Below are 20,955 nucleotides of genomic sequence, written 5' to 3' on the forward strand. Positions count from 1 at the left end.
GACTAATAACATTAAAGTTACATCTCACCATTATATTCAGCTTCCTGTTTGCCAAAACACATATATTGATTCCACTTTAAGTGGAAGTTGTAAAACGTACAATAAACCTACTCAAATGTTTCCCGATGGTACAATGAAACAAAGACTCGATCTAAAGAGACACTGGTTCTTTTCTGACCTCTCTGCTTCTGGAGAGACCCATTCGATCCAGGGCTGAGATATTGAAATGCGGCTCGTACACCATCAGATCTGGCCGTTCCACCTCAAGTATGGCTTTGTCTTTGGGAATGGCGGCCAAGTCTTTATATCCAATGACCTGATTGTCCATTCGTGCCTTTGGGGAGTTAAAAAGAAAGAGGCTGAGTTCAGTTTGGCGTGAAAGAAGCGGTTGTCCTCTGAAATGCCTCATGGGGTTCCTAGGAACTGGGATATTGAGCATGTGCTTTATGGCAGATAACAGAACGGAAAGTGTTATCTGTGAAACTGAAAGCTATGAGCGCCCAGGCTAGTTTTACTTACCACAATAGAGGTGGCTGGGGATCCAGGAGCACTTGGACCCCGGGAAGACGGGGCCGTCCCTGCCTGCAGATCAAAAAGGTCAAAGGTCATAATTTAACTGCTCCTATCCAATGACATTGTTAATGAGAAATAAGACCTATATCTAATATCATCAATCAAACTGATGATGTCTGTCACTCAGCCACGCCCCCATTCCATTCTCACCAAGTGGAAAAAAACCCAGTGCAGATATGATCATACTTCAATGGGTTTACTTTGTCAGAAATATAATATAGATTAGTATATGAGAACCTTTTAAAAAAGCTATATAAATATTTCAGAAACCTCAGTGTTAGGAGATCAGTGATTCATGGCAACAAGGTGAAATAAAATCAACATACTTTACCTTCTGCATGACTGAGGAAAATTATAAAACTCCCTTCTTTGTTCTTCCAGTTACACAGATCTGCAATAAAACATAAAGAGGCCAAACGTGAATTCAAAATAGAAACAAATTAGGTTACTGTAGGTATTTTCTAAAAGTAACTTTTTTGTTACCTGGGTGTATTTTTGTTTTTTGTTTTTTATCTTATTTTAACATGTTAACATCCTTAAAAAAGAGTCAAGAATGTGTAAGACATCAAGACTTATTCTCAGAAAATATTTCTTGAATTATGTTTTTTGTTTTTCTTTATTAGATTTTCTTTACTTAGAATTTTAAGAAATATATTATTATTATTATTATTATTATCATGTACACTACCATTCAAAACTCCAGAGTTGGTAATATATAAAAAGAAAGGAGAAGAAGTCTATTCTCACTAAGGCTGGATTTATTTGATTAAAAAGTACAGTGAAAAATATTTTACAATTTGAAGTGACCGTTTTCTATGTGAATATATTTGAAAATATAATTTAATCCTGTGATGGCAAAGCTGAATTTATAAAACGGATAGTTCCGGCCATTCTTTCTGATTGGTTGAGCCAAGTTCAGAGCTGTTGTAAAAGGAGCCCGATATCACAAAAATGCGTATCAATAGTACGAGTTTGTAATCTCGTAGAATATACGGCAAAATGAGTTTTGGCGTGCTTATGGTACGCAGTTTTTCGCGTGCATAAGATACGAACTTTATGGCGTATTTTATGTACGAAACCCCCACTCCCCACCCCCAATCTACCCAAGAGCGTATAATATACACGCCATAAAGTGCGTATCATATGCACGCGAAAAAAAACGCGTACCATAAGCACGCCAAAACTCATTTTGCCGTATATATTCTACGAGATTACAAACTCGTACTATTGATACACATTCTCATGTGATCGTGTAAAAGTCCAAAAACATACAGCTGACCGCATTACATAAGTATCGCTGCACCACTGAGTGTTTATGTTGCTGCATCTGTCTTAGCAACCACTCTTAGCAACGTAAACATATGTTTGTTCTTTATTGATTTTGTTCATTGAAGCTTACTGCATTATGTAGAAGAGTATTGTGAGAGAGATATCGAGTGACCGAGAGTATTACCCGATTTCAAATTTAGCATTTTCCTTCAGGCCAGTCCTATGTTCATAATAAGATATCAATTTGAATTTGCTGTGATCTTGTCCTTTTAACATCTAATGGGTTTCCCCTGTTCCCTGCTGACACTGACAGTGCTAGTCAAAGCATTTGTCATTTGCATCTTACTTCAACAAGTTTCAATATAAAAGTCTTTGTGACTGAATGCCTCGCTCTTAAAGACAGTCTTTGCCGCCATCTAATGGTGTAATAATGTAACTTCTTTTGCTGTTCACGGTCAGGGAGTATTTTTTCCAGTGGAAGGAAGCTTCTAATGATTTTACTTCATGAAAGTTGCATTGATACATATTTTTTTGGTTTTAATATTTGTATTGTGTGGTAACCGTTTAAAAAAAAAAAAAAAAAAGCCCCATGAAGCTGTGGTTTACAGTGAATTTATAACAGCTAAGGGGGGTTTAGGTACTCCGCTCCACATCGTGCCTAACAATGCCCCTTAGCTGTTATAAATTCACTGTAAACCACAGCTTCATGGGGCTTATTGCTTTATTGAACAACTGTTGAAAACTATTGTGTTGCGTATTATATTTATGAAAACCATCCAGGATTCTTTGATGAATAAAAAGCATTTATTTGAAATATAATCTTTTAAAACATTATAAATGCCATTTTTGATCAAAATTCTTTCAAGAAAATAAAAAATAAATAAAAACATGATACTGATGTCAGACTTTTGAACAGTAGTGTATTATTTTTCTTTATTATCTTAGATTTATGCTTAAATCAAAATATCCTCTTAAATGAAGTCTTATTGATTGTTTCTTAAAGAACATTTTAAAACTTTCAAATCTTGTTCTAAGTATACTGAAATATTTTTTTAGTGGAAAACAATATTTTACAAGGCATTTCCCATACTTTGGAAAACATAAAAATTAAATTGGAAACAGAAAGATGGTCTTGATAATCTGCTATGAGTTTTAATATAAATCACAATTTTAGAATTGTGAATACAGTGTGCTCCAAAAACAACATTGTGAAATTCAGATGAGTTCATTTAAACTGTTTCTGCATGAAACGTCCCATTAGCCCATCTCACATTAGCAGACTATATCACCGGAGCATTCCTGCAATTCAGTCTGAGCTGATCCATTTAATTATCCTCCCACTGAGAGTGTTCAACACGCCCACTGATATCACACACATTTCATCGCCCAACACAGGATGTTTGGATAACAAGGTTAGTCCACACGTAGCTTCTACTGTATTCAGAGATGCATATTTATTTGTTTTTAGGAAACTGCATTCTTACAAAAAATGTTCAAAGAGGTTCTATATAGATCCCTAGGATTGTTGACTCAATTTTAAAGAACCCTTCATGCCAAAAGGGTTATATGTAGAAATATCTTAAATGATTGCATTGTATTTCATGTTTAACGGGTTGTTTTTTTTAAATTTTATTCTAGTGATCAAGAATGTTTACGAGCTGTTTAAGTCATAAAATTGAATTAAAATGAAGAATGAAAAAAAAAAGTTCCATAAAATGATCCCTGATTGAAAGTCCTAAAAGATTCTATATATGAAACACCAGACAGAACCTGTTCTATGTAGAACATTTTCTTCAGAAAGTGTGTTTAGAGCGGTATTTCTTCTAGCTCCGTTTAATATGGCGCTTCATATAGATTGAATTTTAGTATTTCAACTTGTTTTTTTTTCAGTTAGTTGCCTAGGCAACAGTTCTAATTTAAGTGTTCATCCAATATTTCTATTTGACTTCATTTCTATTTAGCTTGCATTTATATTCATTTCAGTTTTAGTAATTTTAGTGTTTCAACTTGTTTTCAGTTAGTTGCCTAGGCAACAGTTCTAATTTAAGTGTTCATCCAATATTTCTATTTGATTTCATTTCTATTTAGCTTGCATTTATATTCATTTCAGTTTTAGTAATTTTAGTGTTTCAACTTGTTTTCAGTTAGTTGCCTAGGCAACAGTTCTAATTTAAGTGTTCATCCAATATTTCTATTTGATTTCATTTCTATTTAGCTTGCATTTATATTCATTTCAGTTTTAGTAATTTTAGTGTTTCAACTTGTTTTCAGTTAGTTGCCTAGGCAACAGTTCTAATTTAAGTGTTCATCCAATATTTCTATTTGATTTCATTTCTATTTAGCTTGCATTTATATTCATTTCAGTTTTAGTAATTTTAGTGTTTCAACTTGTTTTCAGTTAGTTGCCTAGGCAACAGTTCTAATTTAAGTGTTCATCCAATATTTCTATTTGACTTCATTTCTATTTAGCTTGTATTTATATCTATTTCAGTTTTAGTAATTTTAGTATTTAAACTTGTTTTATTTCAGTTAGTTGCCTAGGCAACAGGTCTATTTTAAGTGTTCGTCCAATATTTCTATTTTGTTATTTCTATTTAGCTTCATTTATATTCATTTCAGTTTGAGTAATTTTAGTGTTTCAACTTGTTTTCAGTTAGTTGCCTAGGCAACAGTTCTAATTTAAGTTTTTCATCCAATATTTCTATTTGATTTCATTTCTATTTAGCTTTTATTTATCTATTTCAGTTTTAGTAATTTTAGTACTTCAACTCATTTGATTTCTGTTAGTTTTCAAGGCAACAGTTCCAATTTAAGTTTTTCATCCAATATTTCTTTTTTATGTTATTTCTATTTATCTTCATTTATATTCAATTTCAGTTTTAGTAATTTTAGTATTTCAACTCATTTGATTTCAGTTAGTTGCCTAGGCAACAGATCTAATAAAATTTTTCATCCAATATTTCTATTTTACTTTTATTTAGCTTTCATTTATATCTATTTCAGTTTTGTAATTTTAGAACATAATTTTATTTCAAATAGTAGGCAACAGCTCTAATGTAAGTTTTTCCATCTAGTGTTTCTGTTTTATTTTATTTTATTTCAGCTTTATTTTAACTAACAAAAATGATCTTTAATTAACAATAACAACACTGATTCTGTGATGCTTTTAAAACTTGCCATCATCCCAGTCAGCCCGACATAGCAACATTGGCTCAACCAATTGCATCAGCTGGGGGCGCGGTACTATCTTTTTGCCCAGTTATTGGAAGAATTGACCATAAAAGCTGCTGTCAGTATGAATAAATATGAAGGAAACAGTTACACCATCCGTCTGATCTCCACAAAGGGGATCAGTGGACTAATGTCTTTATGAAATGAGACATTAATTCATTAGATACAGAGACATCCTGTTAGTGTGGTGGGGGAGGGGAAGTGACATCACGACTGCTCACCCAATTTCTCTTTAGAGAATTGTCCACAGAATTTATCAGATTTCAGCATCAGAAAACAGCAGAGAATTATACTGAGTACAGATGGTTTTGGGTTGGCAGTCTTTAATGTGCTAATTAGTTTTAACAGTAATTTCAATTTCATATAAGGATGCGCCTTGAATATTTTATGACAAGAGCGTAAGTAACACACTCTAAGCAGGGTACAAGCCTCAAGGCGTTTTGAATCCATTTCTTTGCATTAAAATAGTCGACAAAGATGCTCTATTTGCAAAAAAAGCTTTTTGATTTGATGAAGTTCACTCGGGGTAATGCCAGAGCTTGTTTGTTCCGGTTTGTTTTGACTGCTCATGTGTTGCTTCAGGGGAAAAAAAGATGAAATGTCAAGGGAAACGCATAACATTTATGTGTAAATCTCTAAAGAAATGTCTGGGTCATATTTCACCTCAAAATCAAAAGAAAAAATGAGAAATTATATTTTGCACAAAATAATAATTTTGCACTATTTTACGCAAAAAAAAAAGACTCCATTTCTTGCAATGTGACATTATTTTCATGTCCACCCAACTTCTCAATCTCAGTACTTTATTTTATTTTATTATTTGAAATTGTATTAGTTATTAAAATTGTTTTAATTAAATACTGCAATACCTTTTCCAATTATAAAATCAAATAATTATAAAAAAAATACAGAACTAAAATTTTTAATTATAAAATAAATTAATTATAAAAATACTTAAATACTGTAATTATATTTCAGATTACAAAATAAAATAATTTAAAAAGATTATAAATATTAAAATATAAGAATAATTCTAATATGGCAGTTCTGTCTAGATTTAATCTAATTTCTGATAACACTTTACAATAATGTTTCATTCTTTATCATTAGTTAACTATATTAGTAAACATGAACTAACAATGAAAACCCTTCTAAAACATTTATTAATCTCAATTCATTTCAACATTTACTAAAATGAACAATGAACAGTTGTATTTTTATTAACTAATATTAACAAAGACGAATAGGTAATGTAACAAATGTAACAAAAACGTTGTCAGTTAGTAAATGCCTTAACTATAACGTTAACTAATGGGACTTTATTGTAAAGTGATGCAAATTTTCTTTTGATTTTAATAATCCATGTTTTTCTTGGCAGTTTTAAGAGACTCATATTAAATCTTCCCTTTTCTGTTCATTCTAAAGCCAAAAATGTATTTTAAACCTCCATGTTTGCCAAAAACAAATCTGTGACAGAAAAGGCAGTGAGAGGAATCTACTGTAGCACCAAACATCACTGTTGGTTTCCTTTCCTCCACCTTTCCACCCTCGACTGATCTCAGCCATAGACGGCTTTCCCTGCTGGTTATAGGGTTAGCGATCAGCTCAGGTTAGGTTTACTCTGGCGTGAAGGACGTCGTGCTGAGACCCTCAGCACCACTTTACTGAAGTGATTGATCACCCTGAGCACAATGTAAATGGCCTGTCATTTGAGACGAAGGGACCCATGTGCATCAAGCTGTCTGTAATTCAAGTTCAATCTGGCTAAGAAGCGTCCCTGAGCACCAGGCTCAAATAAAGTTTGATTTAATGGTGATTCACATGCTGAGAAGACAATTTAGCACTTAAATAATTGTGGCCAGTTACCTACTGTGTGGAGATTTCATACATTTCATTGTGTTTTTATGCGGTGGCTAGTAGTGAAACTCAGGATGCTGCTGGTGCACATCAAAATTGAGATATTTGCTGTTCCAGCAGGAATCTGACAGCACACATCACTCATAGATTTTCTCTCACAGTGAATTCTACTGCAAATCTATCTGCCTTTAAATAGTCGTGATGGCCACTATAATAGTGACCAACACACAATATTGATCTTAACAGAAGTCAGAGACAATGTCAAAAGCATTTATTTTAATGCAACAGTGACCACCCCCTTTGTTTTAGTAGCACTGGTTCCAGAAGTTTTTTTTTTTTTTCCATAAATTTTTCCCATTGTGATTTTAAAATAGTCTTTGTTAAAGAGTTAAAAGCCATGAACCAAGCCAATCAGCAACGAGGTGAACTGTAACATTACGAACTTTGATATGAAGCAAAACATTTTTTGAAAATTGGACAAAAAGACAAATAGGAAAGATCTACAATCCCATGAAGCATTGCAAAGCATAATCAAATTAAAAATGATGGAGAAATATAAAACTACTCATTTACAAATGTTGATTATATGTATAAAAACAATTTATTTCAAAGGGTTAAGAAAATTATGGGAAAGTTAAAATTATCCCATAATTCACTCACCCTCAAGCCATCTTAAGTGTATATGACTTTCTTCTTTCAGCCAAACACAATCAGAGTTATATTAAAATGTTAATATTATGAGGGCTCTTCCAAGTTGGAGTGAATGGTACGCTAGATTTTGAACGCCATCCAACATAAAAATAATCCATATGGCTCCAGTAGGTTAAAAAAGCACTGCATTTTTATAAGAAAAATATCCATATTTATAACTTTATAAACTATAATCACTGGCTTCTGGTAACAGCCGTACCAAAGTTGAGTTCCGGCGGTGACCTCTGACCCGAAGTATGATGCAGGAGTAGTGTAAGCTTAGGTGAGAGTAGACACCTCTTATGGTTCAGACAAATCATCCTGGGCAACGAACTCAAGCTCCTTTTCTCTTATATTGAAATCTTCCAATATTTCTCTTTAAAGATTCTCCTTTTAGACTTCTAATTTGTGACCGGTGCTCAATATGTGCTTCCGCGTTTGTCAATATGTCATGTGTCGGGTCAGGGGTTACTCTTCCACCAAAACTAGGCTCATGTACGACCATTACCGGAAGCCAGTGATTATAGTTTATAAAGTTATAAATATTAATATTTTTCTTACAAAAGCGTACCGCTTCAGAAGGCCTTTATTACTTTTATGATGAATGGATGTGCTTTTTTGGGCTTCAAAATCTAGGGGTACCATTTACTCCCATTATAAAGCTTGGAAGAGCCTTATATTTTTAATATAACTCTGATTGTGTTTGGCTGAAAGAAGAAAGTCATAAACACCTAGGATGGCTTGAGGGTGAGTAAATTATGAGATAATTTTCATTTTTGGGTGAACTGTCACTTTAAGTTTATTGCAAAATTATATATATATATATATATATATATATATATATATATATATATATATATATATATATACACAAACATTTCAGTATTTTGAAAGCGTAGAGAGATCGACTCGATTACGTCATTCACAGTAATTCATGGGAGAGGACGGAGCTAAAGAGCTATTTTTGAACGTGTTGCTTTTTTGATTCTGATTGATGTAATTTTCTGTACAGCATAATGGGTAATGTTAAACATGATTATTTTAAAAAATAAGCTGAAATAATGCAGGCTGACGGCTTCAGCAGAAGCAAATACAATGGATTAACAACCTTCAGGGGCGTAAATCGCGGGGGGGACGGGGGGGACATGACCCACCTTATCTGAGTGCTGTCCCCCCAAAAAATATAATTAAATACCACTCTAAGTATTGTAAATAAATGATATATTTTTAAAATAATTGTGTAAGAATTAAAGCAATACAAACGCAAACAGGCGTTTTAAGTTTAGAAACATTTTGAGTCACCCCTCCCTTGCCTCACAGTGGTTTGGTCCACCGCGCACGTCACACTCGTGCGTGTAGAAATCCGGCGGCGCCGGCGGGAGAGAAGAGAGACGTTAGTTGAGAGGAGCTCTAGTAAGTCGGCTGTTAAGGCTATTTTATTCAAAAACATCGGATGGAGTGGTTATTTTTGCTTTAATGATGACGACGCTGAGTAATTAGTCATAACAAAAAAAGCAAGATGTTAACTTGATTTTTTTTTTTCTCCGTGAGCTATTTTAGCAATTATAATGTTACCTAGCGTGTTTGGTAGCTTGTTTACAATAGTTTGTTGGATACTATGTCAACCCACACCAACAACAATTAACCGTGTGATAAGAATATGTGAGCTGTAATAAGGCTAGAAGATTTACTGTGTGTTGGGTTTTGCTCAAAGTATATTCATCGTATTTTGGTGACTTGGTTGTAAAAAACTTCAAAAATATTCCAATAAATAAATGATTTTGAATATTTTGGTCAATTTAGTAGGTTTTTTTTATTGAACCAAAGAGAACATTGAGCATAATGGCAGTCTACATGCTACACTAATAATAGTTGTAAGGTTTTCTTCTGTGTAACATTACGTTACATATATCCTTTATAAGTAAAATTGTGGCTGTATTATTTGTGTCCCCTTCAAAAATTGCTCTTGAGAAATTTTATGTTTATTGTCCCCCCCTACTGTCCGATGAAATTTACGCCCCTGACAACCTTGTAGCTCACAGTAGGACTATCGTTAAAGGTTTATAAGTAAGCCTTTTTATGGAGAAAATGAATGGATTGTTTACTTCTAGAACTGTTGCACTCAAAGCACAACTAAAAGAAATAATAGAGGGGTGCAGGGATGACATTTTTTTTTTCAATATAATATTATTTCTACAAAATCTTGTTAAAATTGAAATTTAGAAGTATTTTGATTTATAAGTATTTGGGGGGGGGGGGCATCATTATCGATCAACTGAAAATTGATTTGAATACTTAAATGAAACAATGTTATTATTTTTTTCTGTACTCATTTTTCAATTCAAATCATACTATTATTTTATCACACTATTTTATTGTACTAGTGGTACTGTTGCTTTTGACCTCACAGCCGTTATACATGAGTATCTGTCATTCATGTTAACTTTTAACTAAAAACCTAGTGATAAAATAAATGCAATTAAAGGTGCCCTAGAATTAAAAATTAAATAGAATTAAAAACTTGTATTGGCATAGTTACATAACAAGAGTTCAGTACATGGAAATGACATACAGTGAGTATCAAACTACATTGTTTCCTCCTTCTTATATAAATCTCATTTGTTTACAAGACCTCAGAAGAACAGGTGAATCTCAACATAACACCGACTGTTACATAACAGTCAGGATCATTAATATGTATGACCCCAATATTTGCATATATGTCAGCTCATGTTCAAGGCATTACACAAGGGCAGCCAGTATTAACGTCTGGATCTGTGCACAGCTGAATCATCAGACTAGGTAAGCAAGCAAGAACAATAGCGAAAAATGGCAGATTTTAGTGATATTTGTAAATTGTCTTTCTAAATGTTTTGTTAGCATGTTGCTAATGTACTGTTAAATGTGGTTAAAGTTACCATCGTTTCTTGCTGTATTCACGGAGAAAAGAGCCATCGTTATTTTCATTTTTTAAAAACTTGCAGTCTGTATAATGCATAAACACAACTTCCTTCTTTATAAATCTCTCCAACAGTGTAGCATTAGCTGTTAACCACGGATCACAGCCTCAAACTCATTCAGAATCAAATGTAAACATCCAAATAAATACAATACTCACATAATCCGACGCATACATGCAGCATGCATGACGGACACATTGTAAAGATCCATTTTAAGGGTTATATTAACTGTTTAAACTGTGTTTATGCACTGTTTAAGGCAAGCGCGAGCTCCGTGGGCAGAGAGCGCGCGATTTAAAGGGGCCGCAGCATGAATCGGCGCATTTCTAATTATGCCCCAAAATAGGCAGTTAAAATAATTTAAAAAAATCTATGGGGTATTTTGAGCTGAAACTTCACAGACACATTCAGGGGACACCTTAGACTTATATTACATCTTGTAAAAAAACGTTCGATGGCACCTTAAATAAAAATAATGAGCAACAACCTTTCTTAACTTTTAACCGACTACCTCTTTTAACCAACAACCTAAAGATGAATACAATTTAAAAAAAAAAAGCAACAACAAAATATACTTTAAATGTTGACCCACAGATATTAAGAAGCTGGTGTGCTGTTATTACTATCAATACACTTAGAAATTGTAAGAAGAGCTTTTAAAATTCAACTATTTATGCACTGAGGCCATATGAACTGCATGTATTCTCATAGCAGGATAAAACATTGTACTGTAGTAGTAAACTACGCTCATCAACCACAGAAAAGCTTAAATGATCTACCATTACTAACGCTACTCTGTTAAAGACAGCATAGTGTGTCAGACCGGTATTAATGGGCCTGCTTCAAGCATTACTGAAAACAGTGCGTGTTACAGTAATAAGGAAGCAAGGCAGTGCACTCACGAGATCCAGAGAATGCCCTTATCTCCCATCAGAGAGGTTTAGCATGCATGAGTAAGCAGTGAGGGAATATGATTCTTAGTCACTACAAAATCTTAATCAGTATTTCTTAATCAGTAACTAAATATCTAATACAGTTGTTAAATTTATCTTGTTTTAAAGATGTTTACATTTTTTTAATGGAAGAAAAGACAAAAATACTGATTAAGAAAATTATTAGAAATCTTCTAACACTCATAATGAGGCAAAAAGACCACCTTCTAGCATCAACACAACACTTCCAAGCATAAAGTAAGAGTTTTATCATCATTTGAGAGTTAAAATCATATATATGTTTTTAAAACAGCTGAATTTTAAAAGGAAAAGAACCATATTTTAATATCGACTTGAATATAATAAATTGGTTTGTTTTTACCAAAGGAAACCACTGATAAGTTTATGGAATGAAACAACTAAAAACTGCACAGGACCAAGCACCAAAAAATCCATAGCTTCATAAAAAAATGAAAGAAAAAAAATAAATAAAGGAAGGGATCGCAGAACCAACCATGATTAGTCTGAAAGGAAAGGGTCATTTTGGAGGCAAAACAAGCCACAATACACACCAGGATTCCACCTCAGCTCCAGCTCTGTGATGAAGAGGAAATCCTACGCTGAGAGATCCAGACTTCCTGTCATCCTACTCCCGTTCTCCTCAGTCCTCGTCGTTTCTCTCTCCCTGCACGCTGTCTAGAAGACCCCACCCACTTCTCTCTCCACCCAAACTGAAATGCACTTATCTCAGCAGACCAAGAGCAGCCAACGCCCAATCAGACACGTCGGTTGCGTCACCAGGGCAACGCTCTGCTTCGTCTGATGAGAATTCTCCAAGCAGCGCTGATGGATACAGGATCCATTACCTTGGCGAGGCCTTCCTGCTCCACTGGGAGAGCGATGTGATGGGCTGAGGAGCTGGGGAGCTTGTGTTTCTGGCTTGACATAAACAGCATGAGGAAGCCCTCCTCTTGAAGATCTTTCTTGTTTGAACAATGGCCATGCTGCACATCACGTCCCAGAAAACAAGCCCTTCCTAACTCCTCCCCGTCACTTCTGATGTGCTGCACGTGGTCTGGGCAGCCATGTTTCTTTATTCTAGGCTTAGTTTTATTCCGCATGTAGTGCTATCCAGGTCATAAGCCTGGGGGTTTAGCAGAGCTCTGGATTGTCTTGACTAGTTCAGTCAACAATCCTGTGAAGATCAGACCATCAGACTGAGAGACTGACTGCTGGATTTGTTCAATCAGATTAGTGTCCCATTGATTAAACCTGAAATGCTTCTCAATTTACACTCTTAGTGAATCACTTCAATGCAAACTGAATGACAGGAGAAGACCATCAGGAGCCGGAAAATGTCTTATCACAACTCTGTTCAAAATACATTTTCACAAAAAGTATTACAGCCCATTTTTCAGTTTTAGGACAGGACAGAATAGAACAGAAAATTTAACCGAATAGAATAGAATAGAATAGAATAGAATAGAATAGAATAGAATAGAATAGTCCCAGTCCAAACACTGCAAAATACAACAGAATAGAATATGACAAGAAATAATAAAATAGGAGAGAAGGGAAGGAAATAGATCTAGACCAGACATGAAGCTTAAGAATAGAATAACAAATGACAGAAATGAATAGAATATGACAGAATAGAACTGAAGGGAATAGATCTATTCTAGACCATAATAAATTAATAAGGAAAGAATAAAATAGAATGTGACAGAAATGAATATAATATACCACAGTAGACTAGAAGGAAATGGATCTAAACTGGACAGGAAAGAATAGAATAGAATTAGAATAGAATAGTCCTAAAAACTGCAAAATAGAACAGAATAGAATATGACAATAGAAGAAAAGAGAAGGGAATATATCTAGGCCAGACAGGAAGCAATATAATAGAATAAAATTGAATATGACAGTAAATAATAGAATATGTCATAGATAGATCTAGACTGGACAGAAAAGAGTATAGTATAGAATATAATAGACCAAAAAAACATCACAATGGAATACAATAGGACAGGAATTAACAGTATATGGCAGAATATAACAGATAAGCCCTATCCTAAAAACTGCAAAATAGAATAGAATATGACAGGAAAGAATAGAATATGTCACAACAGAAGAAAAAAGAAGGGGCCGAAGATCTAGGCCGAATAGAATAAAATAGAATATGTTAGGAAAGAATACAATATGATATAATAGAAGAGAGCAGAATAGAATAGCCCTGTCCTGTCTTAAAAAGTGCAAAAGGGAATAGAATAGAATAGAATAGAATAGAATAGAATAGAATAGAATAGAATAGTCCTGGCCCAAAAACTGCAAAATACAACAGAACAGAATATGACAACAAATAATAAAATAGGACAGAAGGGAAGGAAATAGATCTAGACCAGACATGAAACTTAAGAATAGAATAACATATGATAGAAATTAATTGAATATGACAATAGAACTTAAGGGAATAGATCTATTCTAGACCAAAATAAGTGAATGTGGAAAGAATAAAATAGAATATGACAGAAATTAATATAATATGCCACAATAGACTAGAAGGAAATTGATCTAAACTGGACAGGAAAGAATAGAATAGAATAGTCCTAAAAACTGAAAAATAGAACAGAATAGAATATGACAATAGAAGAAAAGAGAAGGGAATATATCTAGGCCAGACAGGAAGGAATAGAACAGAATAGAATAGAATAAAGTAGAATAGAACAGAACAGAACAGAATAGAATAAACCTGGCCCAAAAACCAGGCCAAAATAAATTAATAAGGAAAGAATAAAATAAAATATGAATAGAATAAAATATGACAGAAAGTAATAGAATATGACTTAAAAGGAGGCAATAGTTCTAGACCATAATGCACAAGTAAGGAAAGAAAATAGAAAAAAATAATAGAATAAAATTGAATATGACAGTAAATAATAGAATATGTCATAGATAGATCTAGACTGGACAGAAAAGAATATAGTATAGAATATAATAGACCAAAAAAACATCACAATGGAATACAATAGGACAGGAATTAACAGTATATGGCAGAATATAACAGATTAGCCCTATTCTAAAAACTGCAAAATAGAATAGAATATGACAGGAAAGAATAGAATATGTCACAACAGAAGAAAAAAGAAGGGGCCGAAGATCTAGGCCGAATAGAATAAAATAGAATATGTTAGGAAAGAATACAATATGATATAATAGAAGAGAGCAGAATAGAATAGCCCTGTCCTGTCTTAAAAAGTGCAAAAGGGAATAGAATAGAATAGAATAGAATAGAATAGAATAGAATAGAATAGAATAGAATAGTCCTGGCCCAAAAACTGCAAAATACAACAGAACAGAATATGACAACAAATAATAAAATAGGACAGAAGGGAAGGAAATAGATCTAGACCAGACATGAAACTTAAGAATAGAATAACATATGATAGAAATTAATTGAATATGACAATAGAACTTAAGGGAATAGATCTATTCTAGACCAAAATAAGTGAATGTGGAAAGAATAAAATAGAATATGACAGAAATGAATATAATATGCCACAATAGACTAGAAGGAAATTGATCTAAACTGGACAAGAAAGAATAGAATAGAATAGAATAGTCCTAAAAACTGAAAAATAGAACAGAATAGAATATGACAATAGAAGAAAAGAGAAGGGAATATATCTAGGCCAGACAGGAAGGAATAGAACAGAATAGAATAGAATAAAGTAGAATAGAACAGAACAGAACAGAATAGAATAAACCTGGCCCAAAAACCAGGCCAAAATAAATTAATAATGAAAGAATAAAATAAAATATGAATAGAATAAAATATGACAGAAAGTAATAGAATATGACTTAAAGGAGGCAATAGTTCTAGACCATAATGCACAAGTAAGGAAAGAAAACAGAAAAAAATAATAGAATAAAATTGAATATGACAGTAAATAATAGAATATGTCATAGATAGATCTAGACTGGACAGAAAAGAATATAGTATAGAATATAATAGACCAAAAAAACATCACAATGGAATTCAATAGGACAGGAATTAACAGTATATGGCAGAATATAACAGATTAGCCCTATTCTAAAAACTGCAAAATAGAATAGAATATGACAGGAAAGAATAGAATATGTCACAACAGAAGAAAAAAGAAGGGGACAGATCTAGGCTGAATAGAATAAAATAGAATATGTAAGGAAAGAATACAATATGATAGAAGAGAGCAGAATAGAATAGCCCTGTCCTGTCTTAAAAAGTGCAAAAGGGAATAGAATAGAATAGAATAGAATAGAATAGAATAGAATAGAATATGACAGGAAAGAACAGAAGAGAATGGGATCTAGACCAGGCAGAATAGAATAAAATAGAATTGGACTGAATAGAAATGTTATTTCTATTCAGCATTGATTTTCCATGCAAATCCGAGGAGGTCATCTGCTGTCTAATATCAAACAGATGATCAGTCTGCTTCAGTGTTTCATTATACGCCATCACTACACATCTTCATCTGTTCCAGTACAACAGTCTTTTTATACAAGTCATGAGGAATATGAAATAAACATATATTCAGCTACAGGTAAAGACGTCGCAGGGAATATGCCATCAGGGACTGAAGAATCTCTGGATCTACACAATTAACATGTGACTCTTTGCTCCTTACATCTTACAGCCTTTTATCTGATGATGAGAAAGCCTTTTCACTGCCACCATCAATGCTGTCAATTCAGAGTGTGCTCATGAGGACATGTGACAGAAAATGCTCCTTTGTTTGTTTTTGTGTACAGACAAACCTTCTATATTTCTACAAATATGAATCAGAGTGTCTGCTATTAAACACTGGTAATTTCCCACAAATAATAATAATAAATTATAGATTATTAATACAAATAAGATATCGTTGTATATTTAATTCATTTGGACTACAAATGAAAAATAATAAGTGCTCCAAAGAAAAAGCTGCAGGACTGAGGTATCCTTAAGGGAAGCAGTAGTTTCCTGTTGCTTGTGACAGGAAAACAGTGAACCAGCGGGGACGCGCAGCTGTTCGGGGGCGCGTCTTTTAGTGCCAGCAATGAGACTGTTGCTGCTTTCGTTTCTTTAGTTATTTACTCTGTTTGCTGTTATTTCGTGACGCTTGTAGGGTACAAATAAATATAATTAGCCAATAAATCAAACAAGCGTTTATATATCTCCGAAATTTTATTGAATCGATTTGTTTAAATGCAGACTGAATGTTGTTAATTATACGACTCGAGTTATGAATTATGCGCAGGACAGTTAGGACAGGCCTATACACAGAACATTCCTTATTTAATGTCTCAAGTCAAGATTGAAGGTTACAGCTTTACATGGCCTAACGAAACGACGTATTTTATTTTTTAGTCGGGCTTTTTAATCCCAATCCGCGTTTTCCAAATAAAACAATTATTTGAATTCGTCCTCTAGAGATCGTGAGAATCTTGTGCGTGTAGAAGGACAAGTGTGATGATGATGATGATGATGATGCTCTAGCACAACCTCCACTGACGCTTATAATCGACTACGGCAAAATATTAACAAGTACATCCATCATACATCATCAAACAACAACAAGCGATGACTGCACATCAATAATAATCTGTATATTATAGCCTGCACATTCATTCAGTCATACCTCAGATTGTAAAGCAGCGGTTTATTCTGTCCTTTCCGTCCAGAAATGCAGAATTTCAAAGGTCTCACTCAAGATCATTGCGTGGATTACGCGTTCATACGCTCTTGCCACATTGGCAGTGTCTCAAACACCAGTGAGCTGTCTACCTAGACCGCATTTTGTGCGTCATAGTCGCTTTCGGAGTCAGCTGACTCGGAACGCGCTAATAAAACCCCCAAAACGCGGTCTGGTAGTTTTTGAAACACCACCGCTGTGGAGGAAACGTGCGTCTGAAGCATCTTTTACAGTAAATGCCCACCCAATGAGAATAAAACAACTGTATAGGCTACCCAAGATGAGACTGTCGTGTTCCTCATATTGGGGCACTTATTTCTAACCTCTCTTTGAGCCTGGTGTGCAGTATTACTGGAATTGATAAGAATATGTGCTATATTTGATCCTGACCTGGGCTTTATACATCTGTGATTGTTTATGTTTCACATTATTCAAACTTTGCAAGTCGCCTCTGACTTTATAAGGATAAAAATGATATGTTAGCTACCTGAATGAGACAAGGTATTTGAAAAATCTATTTAAATAAAATAAAATAACCACAAGAGTAGGTATATACACGAAGGTTATAATCGACCATGACACCACTAGAGGGCACAGTAAAGATATTATTATGACAGCTACCATGAGTATATTTTATTTTACATGAATTCTACTAGACTAATAGCTCGCAATTAAAAAAAAAAGGTTGCTTATCACGTTAGAATTTAAATTAATTTAAATATTTGATTTAAAATTGCTTAAAAACTATCGCGCGCGCACACACACACACACACACACACACACACACACACACACACACACACACACACACACACACACACACACACACACACACACACACACACACACACACACACACACACACACACACACACACACACAAAAACCTGTAACAGAGCATAACCACTAGAGGGCGCAGTGAAGCCTCTTATTATTTAGGCAGTATTTCACTTAACATTTTATATAAATATATAGCATTTGATTATTCAACATTATGTTTCCACAATGAACTTACTTTTGTTGTAACATATGACCGACAGAGTTGTAACAGAGCCTAACCACTATAGGGCGCAGTGAAGCCTCTTATTATGTAGGCTTCATTTTTATAAATCTCGATACCAATGTTTTTTATTTTAATTATTTTACATTATTTTATTATTTATATTGGTCTAAAATCAATTTCACAGCAACAATACCTGAACCGAACACCAGACTGAAAACAACAAAACGCATTTAAATCACATGACCTGTCGTTATGACGTGTTTGTAGCTCATCCGGGTCAAAAGGCGTCAGCATGGACACGGGGGATGTTCTTGCATCTTTGGTAAGGAACGAATTATTTTAACGAAATCAACAAACATATAGCACTGTACAATATCGCGACAGGCAAAATTAGTATTTTATTGAAGCGATGTTCTCTTAACGAATGTTCACCACTGTTTGCTACAGCTATATATCTTAGTTAGCTTGCATGCTAACAAGCATGTCTTGAGCATATGGCAACAACATGAACAAAACAGATCAGGGATAAGAAAAAATATTCTTAATCAATGATATTTATATTCATCGAGGTTTAAAATGCTTCGGTAGTTCTTTACTAGTCAAACATGGGTACTTGACAGCGTTGATAAATACGGTCACTCGTGGTATTAATGGCACGCGTTTTACGTATTAGATTTATTAATGCACTGCAACGCATTCTCCATTGAGTTTAATATTTGTATTTTAAACAGGGGATAGAGGGAGCCACCGCAGCTGCGCATGCGCTCTCTCTTCCAGCAGAAGCGTATGGAAACGATGTGAGTTGGGACGTTTTTATATTTGCACAAATAAGCAAAACTTTTAATATTCTTTTAAATTGAGTATCACTTCAAAACACTAACCTTATTTTGTTTCCTACCAGGCTCAGTTGGAAGTAATGTGGGCTATGAAAGCCTACAATCACGCAGAAGTTTACTTTAATGTAAGTGAATGAATGTATAACAATCTATCGTGCGATCTGGAACTCTTTCACTGACTCTTTATTTCTCTGCAGCTTATTTCCTCAGTTGATCCTAAATTTCTAAAACTAACAAAATCAGACGAGCAGATATACACTAAATTCCGGGAAGCATTTCCTGACCTCAGTATTCAAGTTCTGGACCCGGAGCTGCTGAAGTCAGCAGACGCCAAAGAGGTTTGTGACGTTACTCTTGCACGTGAGATGCGTTTAATTTTAGATATTACCCATGGAGAGTCGGTCAAGCTCTATTTCAATTCTGTTTGCAGAAATGGAGGCCCTTTTGTAACCAGTTTGAAGGTGTTGTAGAGGACTTCAACTATGGTACATTATTACGTCTAGACTGTCAGAAGGACTACACGGAGGAGAACACGATATTTGGTATGTAATGCCACACATACACATTTCAGTCCCCAAAATAGATCAGTATCTTACCAAGAGAAAACCAAATTATTACTAGAAGGAAATGCTCAGGGGGTAAACTAATTTCTTTTCATTTCAGCCACCAGAATCCAGTTTTACGCCATTGAGATTGCCAGAAACAGAGAAGGCTACAATGACGTCGTCCACAAAGCCAATTCAAAAACCAAACAACTTAAAGATGACAGTTAATCACAACAGAGTAACATTTTAAGTGTCCTTCTTGGTGTAGTAGAGATATTACACATCAAGCTCAAAAAGTGGAGAAATACATAATAAATGTCCTATGTAAATGTATATAAAAGTTGCTTTTTTATTTGTACTTTAAAGTCAGAAGGTGGATAAAATTGTTTTGGTTTTCCTGTAATGTCTGGCACCTTTTTTGTAATAACTACATTTTCAGTGGGGAAATGTGCTGCTGTACTGTGAATTGATTGTCATGGCTTGAAAGCCATGAAATTGCGTTCGCATTTCACTTTAAAATGTCATTCAACAAAAAGCAGAACTTGCATTAATAAAAGTGGCCGTTAGCAATTTTGAACGATACACACCAAAAATGTAAGTTCTTTTTTGGAGTTAAAAGTTCACCCTTGAGAGCATCTTGATGCATCCCAATGCCAGCTTACAATTTTTTGCCATTATTTGGCATTTTTGCCGTTACCTTTTACTGCATCAACAGGAATTCGATAACTTCCACACTGAAATAATTCTAATAAGAGTGTAAATTCAATCCAATCGTATATTGAGCAGAGCATAACTAGGAAAATAAATTATATTCAATGCAGAATACCATGAATTTAATTTACAGGGATAATTCACCCAAAAATTAAAATTATATGATCATTTACTCACCTTCAAGTTGTTCCAAACCTGTATGAATTTCTTCTGCAGAACGTGCGACGGTCACTTAATTTTTGGTAGAATGACAACTGCATGTGCGTAGAGGATGTGTCTTAAAGAGAAGTGGAAGGTAAGCAGAAGAGGGAACTGCTCTACTGACTTTTGTAATCGGAGTTGAAAGTTTATTTGTATGTTTTTCTTCATTCAATCCCCATGTACAGTATATAGATGAATGATGAACCTGGGGAAAATACGCCAGCTCTCGTCTCTGGTGCATCTTTTCCTCTGACCCCACACCTTGTTTTTCTCTCTGGGCAATGGAACATTTCAACTTTGCATTATAAATGTTGGTAACCAAACAGTTAATGAACCCTATAGTGGTTTTTCCATGCTACGGAAGTCAATAGGGTCCATCAACTGATGGTTTCCCATATACTTAAAAATATCTTGTGTTCTGCAGATGAAAACT

At 34.2% G+C, this 20,955-nt stretch overlaps 2 protein-coding genes across 6 annotated transcripts in view; one reads left to right on the plus strand and one right to left on the minus strand.

Moving 5' to 3' along the window:
• Positions 1-18,363, minus strand: part of dmtn (dematin actin binding protein) — a 30,729-nt gene extending 12,366 nt beyond the window's left edge. For 2 of the 5 annotated variants that reach the window (XR_010896199.1, XR_010896200.1), the window contains exons 1-4: positions 17,173-17,724; positions 905-964; positions 520-582; positions 179-334 (exon numbers count right to left, since the gene is read on the minus strand). Coding sequence is in view for 1 of the 5 variants with exons in the window: in XM_067398077.1 (XP_067254178.1) it covers positions 179-334; positions 520-582; positions 905-913 (228 nt within the window). In the remaining 4 variants the exon portion in view is untranslated. Of the gene's footprint in view, positions 1-178; positions 335-519; positions 583-904; positions 965-12,026; positions 12,045-12,084; positions 17,143-17,172; positions 17,725-18,241 lie in introns of those variants that run through there. The other 3 variants (XR_010896201.1, XR_010896202.1, XM_067398077.1) reach the window with 3 other exon arrangements.
• A 101-nt stretch (positions 18,364-18,464) lies between these two features.
• Positions 18,465-20,202, plus strand: pbdc1 (polysaccharide biosynthesis domain containing 1). Its single transcript, XM_067398078.1, has 6 exons — positions 18,465-18,551; positions 18,961-19,026; positions 19,131-19,190; positions 19,263-19,403; positions 19,496-19,607; positions 19,729-20,202. The coding sequence occupies exons 1-6, from the start codon at positions 18,522-18,524 to the stop codon at positions 19,836-19,838; spliced, it is 519 nt and encodes a 172-aa protein (XP_067254179.1). The 5' UTR covers positions 18,465-18,521; the 3' UTR covers positions 19,839-20,202.
• Positions 20,203-20,955: the final 753 nt, after the last annotated feature.

Source organism: Chanodichthys erythropterus, chromosome 10, assembly GCF_024489055.1.
Source record: "Chanodichthys erythropterus isolate Z2021 chromosome 10, ASM2448905v1, whole genome shotgun sequence".
NCBI classification, from domain to species: domain Eukaryota; kingdom Metazoa; phylum Chordata; class Actinopteri; order Cypriniformes; family Xenocyprididae; genus Chanodichthys; species Chanodichthys erythropterus.

Bases quoted from the DNA above. Each gene is read 5' to 3' on its own strand.
- pbdc1 (XM_067398078.1), top strand. From the start codon at position 18,522: ATGGACACGGGGGATGTTCTTGCATCTTTG. The intron at 19,027-19,130 runs GTGAGTTGGGAC...GTTTCCTACCAG, and splicing joins CAGAAGCGTATGGAAACGAT to GCTCAGTTGGAAGTAATGTG. The intron at 19,404-19,495 runs GTTTGTGACGTT...TTCTGTTTGCAG, and splicing joins AGTCAGCAGACGCCAAAGAG to AAATGGAGGCCCTTTTGTAA.